Source organism: Populus alba, chromosome 15 (assembly GCF_005239225.2).
Source record: "Populus alba chromosome 15, ASM523922v2, whole genome shotgun sequence".
In the NCBI taxonomy this organism is placed as follows: domain Eukaryota; kingdom Viridiplantae; phylum Streptophyta; class Magnoliopsida; order Malpighiales; family Salicaceae; genus Populus; species Populus alba.
The window spans coordinates 15,354,623-15,365,483 of record NC_133298.1 but is presented as its reverse complement, the minus strand read 5'-3'; the positions used below and the strand labels follow the sequence as shown (position 1 = coordinate 15,365,483).

The following is a 10,861-nucleotide window of genomic DNA, read 5'->3' as shown; positions in this document are numbered from 1 at the left end:
TTATCTACTAATTAATATAATATACTTGCATGTGAAAATCATAATGTCTTCTCAAGAAAATTACAACCAGTACATTCAACCACAAATAAATGTTTCTTAAGAGAAAGAGAGAAACACAATTGAAAAAATGAATCAACAAGAACACAAAAATCAAGAAAAAAAAAACAAATCTTTAAATATTTCTCCTTTTGTTTTTCCTAAAGACCACCTCAGTATCAAGCCCGAACCCGTCAACCTTCCGAACCTCCACCAACTTGGAGTCTTTAAACAGCTCAACCAATGGCCCCACACTATACAAATCATTAGCTGAGTATTTATCAGCCCGTCTTGATAACGCCACGTGTATAGCACAAACTCCACCAGGCTTCAACGTCCGCTCGATCTCCCCAACAAATTTCCACGGATACAAGGCATGATCAAACACATTAGAGAACTCAAAATCAAAAGTGCCGTTCATGAAAGGCTGTGCATGGAAATCTCCTTTCACTACAAGTGGCGGGTAAGGAGCCAAGTCGATGCCGATCGAGTCGTTTACGCCGATACTTTTTAGAGCCGCCACTTCTTGCCCCACACGAGCACCGATCGATAATGCCTTTGAACTGTTAAGCAAGAGGTTTCTTCGCTTTAAAGACTCAAAAAACTGGGCAAAGACGCGGACTTTACGCTCCCAATCCCGTGTCGTCCATATCTGCCGGAGCTTAGGGTTTAGGGTTTTGTTGAGTTGTCGCTGAATGTATTCATCGTAGGAAGAATACCCCGGCCGGATACGAAGGCCACCGCCGCTCTTGGAGGAGATGGTACTGTCTGGTTGTTGTGGGGTGGTTTTGCGGTGGTGGGGAGTTTGTAAGGCAATGAAGATGAGGACAGTAAGAGAGAGCAAGAGGGAGAGAAGGAAGGGTTTGATAATGAAAGGTAGTTTTGGAATGGTGGTGTTCATATCTCGTATATATAAATATTGACTAGGGTTTTGCAGCTTTATTGGCCTCCTGTGGCTGTGGGAGAGGGGGGGAGAGGGCTGAGGTTTTGAGTTCTTGATGGTGGTTTTGTATGAGGGACAGAGGGAGGTTTCTCGATGATTGTGATAAGTTTCAGGATGTGTTGTGATGAGAGACGTTTGGCTTTTGTTTGGACTGCAAATATACCTCATGAGGCTAGCTATTGGCTGTTCGTGGCTTCACTAAAATATTACAGAAGAAAAGAAAAATCCATATGCATTATATAAAATAAAGTTGATAATAATTTAATAATATTATAAAAAAAGTTGATAGAAAAGTATAAAAAGATTGCTTAATTCACGGTATTTTCGGTTCGCCAGTTGCCAATTCGTGAAAAAAGAAGTTCAAAATTCCTTGCTTCCATCAACCTTTTTTTTTTTTTTTTTTTATAATAATGTAGTAATATCATTTCTAAAAGTGCACCAACTTGTGCTATTCTTTTGAAGATTTTGATTTTTTTTTTTATATTTAGTTTATTTTAATATATTGACGTTAAAAATAATTATTTTTAAAAACAATCAATTAAATTACGTTGTGATATTTCAAACAAGTTTAAAAATTATTTTTGACAATTGTGAGAATTAGGAAAAATCATAAATATATTCAAGGGTGGGTGGGGGTGGCTACAGTTATAATGTGGTTGCGCCACCTGCAGCAAGATGGAATAAAAAAGTTGCGGTGGCTGAAAACGACATATGTCCTCAACAAAAGGGGAAGTTTCACAACCGATTTGGAGCCCACAGTCACAAGGGATGTGGAATGTCCGTGTAAAGGAAGATTAGGCTCAACAATCAATATTCCTGTCAATATGAGCTCCTGCCTGGTGCCCTCCTCGGAAAAATACACGGCCCCGCCCTGGTTAACTAGCGGTTCATGAACGGAAAAAGGATTTCGCATGTTTTCCGATTGAGCAGCAAGATGTGAAAAAGATTGCAGGGGATTTTTTTAATTTAAATGGGCCTACCTAGTAGACCTTAACATGTATATTGAAAGAATTAATGACTCCCATCATTAATGAATCCCTTAAATCTAATGATTGAGATTTTTGAAAAATTGATTTCATAAGAAAAAAGTCTTCTTTGTAAGAATATCAACTATTTAATTTTTTAAAAGTATTATATAGGTCTTCAACGGTAAAACAAGGATAGTCTCCCCCCTCCCATCATTGAATAACCAGGAAAAATAGCAGTCACTAGCTAGATGGTCATGCTACGCCGCAGGGAAGGCTAGTTTTTTTTTATACCTAAAATTTTCAAAAAAAAAATAAGAAAAATTATGAATCTTTGTTTTTTCCTCCCTTATGTCTTCCTTGTGTATGGGTCGTCGTCAACTTCACTCAAATGGCTGGTCACAATTATCAACATTTGATAAGTTCATTAGTCACTGCTGGGAGAGGCTTCATCATCGGTGAGAGCGTTTAAAAGTTGTTTTGAGCTGAGGGGTTGCACCGGCGGAGGTCGAGACTTGTCATGATGGTTCTCTACTTTTGAACATCATGTGAAGAGTCCATTGAAACAAATATTTAATGGGATAATGAAGTCTTTGCCTAGCTAGATTGAGAAGATAAAGGGTCATAATTGAACCCATGGTGTTTTTGTGATCTGCTGCAACTAAGATTGTTGTATGAAGATACTCATGACTAGGAACTCCCCGTTATGGAATGGTCTCGACTCTCTACCTACTCCTATAATACAACAATATTTAACAGTTTTATTAATATAATTTATTTTTATATATGTAAGATTATTATTTTATTAGTGAAAATTTTACTGACTAATTCACCAAAGAAATTCATCTATCGGTGTATATTGTTTGTTGCAATTCCATTTTTATCAGTAAAAATAATAATTAAAAATCAATGATTTTACAGATAGAAAATACACGCTTAAAAAAAATTACCCGCTAGGATCATGTCGACGGAATTATTCCATCAGTTTAATTTTATTGGTAATAGTGGCATATGCAATAAATTTTTTCTAACTCTCTAAAGTATATCGACGGTCAATATACCCATCGAAAATATACCAACAAATTAATTCCATCGATGATAGTGACATATACTATAATTTTTTTTCAATTCTCTTGAATACACTGATGGAGTGAGCCCATCAGTATTCCCTTCGGTAATTTAAAAAATGTTTTTTAATTAAAATTATATAAAATAATTAATATAAAATTGTTTAGAATAATAAAAAAAAATTAAAAAAAAATTGTATAAAATTGAAGTATGTAAAAATAAACTTGAATAGTATAAAATCCAAATATTCATTACAATTTTATTTGTTCAAATAAGAATTAAACTAGAACAATGGCGGTGCTGCAGGAAGAGGAGGAGGAGACTGGTCATTCCTGGGACCATATGGCCAAAAAGCAGGCACACACGTACCAACTATCTGTGACCTCATTTCTATGATCATTTGACGGAGTTGTTTATAATCCACCAAGAGTCGCTCATATTTTTCGGTGAGATGAGCCGTGTGTTGTTGCAAGGTCACGAACTCTTGAGACTGGGTGTTTGATATCGATTCAGAGCTCCCAACGGTACACTACGGTCAGCTCGCAAGTTCTCGGTTATAGTGTTGGAGAGTCTGTGCACCCGATTTATTTCGGGTCCACCAGACGATCCTGACTCCATCCATAAATCCGAATTGAAATTTGAGTGTGTTGAAGGATCGTCCCCTTATTTCTTCCTCAACCGGCTATTATATGTCTCCTGAAAATAAATAAAAAAATCATCAAATTCAATTAAAAAAAATAATAACTTACGAAAGAAAATAGTTGAATGAACATACTACAAAGTGTTGATTGCAGATGTCAACGAATAGTTGCACCCCTTTATGGTGGTCTTCACTCTGCAAATGCGTCTCAACAAAAAGCTCTATTGGGCTCGGCTCACTTCTAAGAGGCGTAGCCTGTAAGAAAATAAATATTACAAGTTAAATATATTTATAAATAACAAATTAATTACAGATAGATGCCATTAAAATTAATCTTACCATCTTATATGTTCGAGGCATCTCTATCGGGAAAACACTCTTAAGCGATTGATAGACTAGTAGTTAATATGAAGGAATAAAGATTGTATAAAATGAAGAGTCATCATTGTCATGTGTTTATGCAAACGCTCATTCCATTAGCTTATCGTGATTTATTGCCAAAGAAGATATAAGATGCAATCATTGAGATCAATCATTTCTTTACAAGATATATACTCCAACAAGTTGCACATACATCGCATTAAAATGCTTGAAACAAATATCGTCGAGACAATATGCAAACTTGAGATGATATTCCCTCCATTATTTTTTGACCCAATGGAACATCTACCCATATATTTACCGTACGAGATAAAAGTTGGAGACCCAGTCCAATATAGAAAGATGTATCCATTCAAGAGATTAGATATTGCAGATGCAATATAATTATTAATGTATTTTCATTGTTTTTCTTAATTGAAAATATTTGTTTAATTCCATGAAGATATTTGTTCAATTTTAAGAAAAAAGGTTAAGAACAAGACGCTTATTAAGGCTTCGATACGTAAGGCCTATAATGTTGCGAAGATCTTGACATTTATGTTGTACTACTTCAAGCCTCACTTAAGAACGAGAATTAATCGCGTTCCACGACATGATGATGGTGGAGAGTGCCTTTGAGTGAGAATTTGTCAATATTCTCAAATCCTAAACGACCCACAACTAAAAATGTTGCAAGGAAAAAATATTTGTGAAATAAAATTCAAGCAAGCACATAATTATATGTTATTTAACTGCGATGAATTGATACTTTTTATTTAGTAAGTATATATATGCTACTTAAACTTTGTTATATATGAATTATCTATTTATTATAATATCACAATCTCATATATTTTTAAAAACCTTGTAGGCAACATCAATAATATTTACTGTATATTGACTCACAGCCGATCAAATCCCAAGCCTTTCAATTACAAGATGAATAATTTTCTACATTGTTTAAAACGCATGTAAGTACTATCACAAACTCATTATCTATCATGGCACTCAATTTCATTACAGAATTCTCATTTACTATTCTTTGTTGTACTTGATGTACAAAGTTTATCAAATGGAAAGATATGTTAGTGCTTCATTGTCTTTTACTAAGCCTGACTCGTCAAAGAAAAGTTAAGTGCTATAACAGGTATTTTATCAATGGATATGTGTTTCATACTGAAAAATACATGCATTAGAGAAAGATATGTAATAATGGTGTTTGTATTAAGGGATCGACTTGTAGTGAGTTTGAAGTTGACTATTATGATAAATTAGAAAAGATTGTTGAATTGCAATATCATAGCAAGCATAATAGAGTGTTTTTATTCAAATATTATTGGTATAACACTACTAATAGAGAAATTTAAGTAGTTCCCCATTATGATCTGGTTGAAATTAACTCAAAAACTAGACTCCGCAACATAAACGATGTCTTTGTTTCGCCAAACAATGCCTTTAAATTTATTACATATACACCCCTTCCTTTATAAAGGATCGCTCAAGAGTTGATTGGTTATCCATTTTAAAAACAAAATGCAGGGGTCGTGTTGAAGTTGTTTAGGATGAGAAAGAAGACACAGTGTGGGAGATAATATCTTTCAAGTTAGTGAGTTGGTTGAACTATATCGAGTTGCTCCATTGATTGACTTAGAAGAAAATTCAAATTTTCACGTTCTCGATAATAATCTTGTTGATGTTGACACTATGTAGTTAAATGTTATTTTGAGCTCTAGCAAACAAACACAAGTCGATAAAGATGATAATAATATTATCAAGATTTAAGATTGCAATGGAGCTAATGATGATTCAATTGAAAAAAAAGAAGTTAATTCTGACTAACTATCAGAACACGAAAGTGTATAATAACTTTTATAATGTAATATTTATGGATGAAATTCTATACAAAGAATTATTTATTTTATAATTGTTATGTGAACTATTGTTATTGTATTGTGCGTATAACTTTCAATTTAAGAATTTACAGTAAGGATAGACAGGGAATACATACACAATCTTTAACTGTGCAACTCACCGATGAAAACACCGACAATTTGTGTTTGTCGGTGTATTATAGAGGTGAACGGAATTTTAAATCCCACATCATCAATGGAAACAACAATGATTTGTGTTCGTCAATGTATTCCAAAGGCGAAGAGAACTTCTCAAATCCCACATCACCGATGAAAACACCAATGATTATGGTTTGTGTTTGTCGGTGTATTCCAGAGACGAAGAGTACTTCTCAAATCCCACATCACCGATGGAAACACCAACGATTTATATTCATCGATATATTTTAGAGGCGGAGGGAACTCTTCACATCTCATGTCGGTGATGTTCGATTAAAGTCCTTTAACTCAGTTGCAGGTTATTGAGGAATTACTGACAGACTAATTAATAATATTATTATTTAATAATTTGTTCAGGACAAAATATGTAATTTAAAATGCATGTAATTAAAGTACATCTAAATATTTTAAAATATTAAAATTACTGACAAACTAATTAAAAATTCTAAAGAATTTTCTAAAAAAATTTATACAAAATAAAAATTCAAGTTAAATATAATAAAAGAATCACTAACAAAATAATCAATGATTCTGTTAAAAAAAAAAAAAAACATTGGTAAGAGTATTAAATGTTGCGGTGAGCATACCTAAACCTTTTGCTTTGGGAAGCCGTCCTTTCATTAAGATCACCTTCAGAGTGAAAAGAGCCATGGAAACTTCTTTTGGTGCTCATGACACATTCTGGAAATCCACCGAGATCAATACATAATTTGGATTCACTCAAGGTGTTTGGAAATTGGACTTGTTGGAATGACATAGCTCGTGTCGATGGTCGTCTGATAGCAATCAAAGTATACCTTATAAACAGCATAACTATAAGAATATCAAAGACAAAGATCTCCTGAATCACTCTTAAATCTACAAGGCCAGAAGAAAAATTACATATCTCCAAAGAGGAAGCAATCTTATTAATTAAGGAATTAACTACAAAAGAAAAGGAAAAAAGAACCTAATAGACTGGTGCATGCAAAACTTTAAAAAAAAAAAAAACTAAACCCAGAAAAAGCAAATAGGGCAGGAAAGAAAAGGATCAACAGAGTCAGAAATCAGAGGCATGGTAAGAAAAATATACAGCAGCATGAGACAATTGCTATTGATCTTCGCAGTGAGTTAAAATTTCTCTGTCACGAAGATCCTTAAAACAGACTACTCATGCATGCCAGGATCGATGTCACAAAATCTTAAAAGCAAATCATCCAAATCAATATGAAGAGCAATTGGAGCACAGCAAATTAAACAACGCATCGATTAAAAGAAATAATAAACTTAACACAAAAGAACAGAAAAAGCAGAAAGAAAACAGAAACCTTAATACCAGTAGCAGAGAAGAGAGAAGAAAGCAAACTGAAGACATCAACTTTGATCCTTGAACCAGGATGGAGACATGAATGCACACCACTTTTTTTTTTTTTTTTGAGGTTAAAAATGTTAGAACTTAACCCCACTTAACTGTTTCTAATGGAACCCGAAACCCAGCAGAAATGATGAGGAGGAAGAGAACAGAAGAGGGAAAACAGAAATCCAGATAAAGGAGACGCATGCGAGATGCAAAATGTCTGCGCTTGTGTCAGTTAAGAAAGACGTTGTATCAGTTGTGAAAAGACACAACGACAACGTCTCTTTCGAAACTGTACAAGTTTTTTCATAACTTAATTTATTTTTTCTTAATTTATCTAAAGATTGGATTATTGCTTGAGTACTGGTGATTTGGTCTTCATTCATGAAGGTTGAATGAAGGCATCAACTGATTTTTAGCAAACAGAAGATATGATTTGACCAGACAAAAATAAGATGATATTGCAGAGGTAAAAAATAATCAAACATGGTTGATGCCACCATAGCACAACTCCTCTTAATAGATTCGGAGCATTTTAATTCTTCGTTTTTTTACTTCTGTTTTTTCTTTTCCTTTTCTTTTAGAGTATTTTCAATTTTCAATGATAAAAACCATTTAAAAAATTAAATTACTTTAACAACTTATTTGTATTTTAATATATTTGATATTAATATATTAAATAAAAGGCTATTGAAAAAAAATTAATTGATTGAAGAATCAATCTTTAAATAAATATATTTTAATGTTTTAGCTCACTTTTGTTTTTATAGAAAAATCATTTTAATTTTTCATTGACTCTTTTATTCTAACTATAAAATTAAAAGAAAAAAAATATTTTTTTTTATTTTTCATATCAAATGGAGATGCCGTTGATCCATGTCTCTGTACGAGTGGCTATGACTACAAGTTCGTTGATAAAGAAGTTTCATGAGAGTAAATTGGTTTTCCGAACAAACACATGTATAGTCTATTAAATTTTTATTTTAAAAACACGAGTAATGTTACTAGGTTTTCGATTCCGAGCCTTGAGTTTGATGTAAAGTAATTTTTTAGTTAATAAATAATTATTTTTACCAATTTATTTTGTTTTTGTTCTTGGCTAATTAAAGAATAATAACAATAATTAATTTTAGTAATTACTAATTCTACATCAAATTTAGTTCCAAAACATAATATAAAATAGATCTAGATAAGATATTTCACACATTAAACAGTACCTCTTCTACCTTCTTCTTAAAGTTTTCTACTCTAATTTTCTTGGGTCATTCAAGAGCATAGGTTCAATTTTTTTGTTAAGAGTTTTTTAGTTTGTTTTCCTAGTTGGAACTTATTAAAATAATGTTGTTGGAATTATAAAATACCGATTATATTCGATCTATTTGCATTAAATAACAAGTAGGTAAACTTTAAGAATATATGATACAATCCTTGTAATTTGCATTTATTTATATTATAATTACTTAAACAAGTAAATAGACTAAACTATCTATATAAGATATTTTCTACACTATTTTTCATACATGTTTTATCCATAAGGTTTGATCTTTAAAATTATATATATATCTTTCGATGAATTTGTTACATCTCTTGGTATTATTTTTCAAATTAAATCTACTTAACATTTACGTATCAATAGCACTTATCCAACAAAATCACCCAGTATCATATTTGAAATTATACTGATATCAATTTTAACAGCTAAATCATCAACCTATTATAATATTAATATCCAGACAACGACACAAGGATGAATCTGCACACAATCTAGGCATAGACCTTGTTTTTTTTTTTTTTTAGATTAATATGAATGTTCGAATTAGCTTGTATATATCTTAACTAATTCTATAGGCCTTAAAGTTAATAATCATGCAAGTTTCTAGTAGTCTTAAAATTTATGAGACTCAACTGGTAATTTTTAAAAAGTAAATTTAAAATCCGATCAATTAAATTATACCTTTCAATTATATTAGAATTAGTAACGAGTCTGCCTCGAGGGCTCTGTTGAAGCAGTACTTGGCCTTCTCCTACCGAACCCTTGGCTACAAATACCAGACCAGGGATTGATGAATGCCGGAGCATGGCCAGGCTAAGTTCAAGAGCCCTTGTAAACATTGCCGGAGCACGAGCATATCTCTTTAGCTGCCAGTAGAAATTTCCTAGGTTGGAGAATACTGCATGTGCTTGTTCAGGTGTTGCCCGTTGCCGATGCCTGCTTATAGACATCTTCAGCTTGTGAGGGTTCTTTTGATAACTGTAGCGAGAAACCTCTAATGACCGTTTAAATGTAAGCCGTAAGAGAAATAATGATGCAGACGGAAGTTAAAATTAAATAAACAAATATAAAACATAAAAATTTAATAAGTAAAAAAGATTCTGAATATTAAATTCATAATTTTATTCTCTCTCTTAAAAAAATAACAAAATTAACCTAAACTAGAGCTATAAGATGAGATTTTTATTATCTGAAGATTTAATGTTCTATATAAAGCTATAAATGTTATTATAGAAAAAAAATAACCCCCAAAAACTTTTATAAAAATTTCTATCTGATTCAACAGTTAGATAAAAAATTATAGTTTTTTTAGACTATTATTTGATCCAATAGTTAAGATAAACTATCATTTGATCCAATAATTAGATAAAAAAAAATTATAGTTTTTTTAGACTTTTATTCTAGTCTGGAATGACCAAATCTTTTCTTAAATCTATAATATTATATCGATTCATAAATATATTTATTAGATCATTCCACATAATTTTTTATGATGAATCCTTATTTAGTTATAGTAAATTTACACTAAAATTCAGATTAACATGTTATCTCAGCTCATGCTACATATCTTATTTAGAAATAAATGTTCATAGGTCTGGTAGAACTAAGATTTGATCAATCATAGCTGCCTTCTCTAAAGCAAGCAGCTGCAATCTATGTTGGGTGTGTTTATCTCATATCTATACTTATATTTTATAATGAATAATAATAGTTTTGAATTTGGATTCAAATATAAATGATATCAAAATCCTATCCTCAAGAACTCATTATCACCCTGTTGGGTGTGTTTATTCTGGAATTCGATTTTTTTGATTTATTTATTTAGTTTAAACATGTTCATTAAAAAAAAAATTTAGAATAAAGTAATAATAAGTTATCATTATTTTCTATGATAATTTTTTTAATATCAATTTTTAAAAATAAAATCATTTCAATATATTCTCTATAATATCCTGAACATTAAATTTAATAAATAATTAGTTATCTATTTTCCGTAAAGGATTTGATTGTAAGTTCAAGTATGTTTTATTGCCCTTTATGAAATAATTTTCACTTTTAACCCTAAAACACTTTTAATTTTATTTAAAATATTAAACAGAAATTATAATTTACCATACAGCTTTAGCCTCCTTAATTGTTAATTATGATTCTCAGAAAGAGGTTTAGATAAC

At 31.5% G+C, this 10,861-nt stretch overlaps 1 protein-coding gene across 1 annotated transcript; it reads right to left on the bottom strand.

Annotated features, from left to right (window-relative positions):
* Positions 1 to 25: 25 nt before the first annotated feature.
* On the bottom strand, positions 26 to 1,167 carry LOC118057633 (uncharacterized). The gene has a single exon (XM_035070268.2). It carries the CDS (start codon positions 1,145 to 1,147, stop codon positions 173 to 175), a length of 975 nt encoding a protein of 324 aa, XP_034926159.1. The 5' UTR covers positions 1,148 to 1,167; the 3' UTR covers positions 26 to 172.
* Positions 1,168 to 10,861: the final 9,694 nt, after the last annotated feature.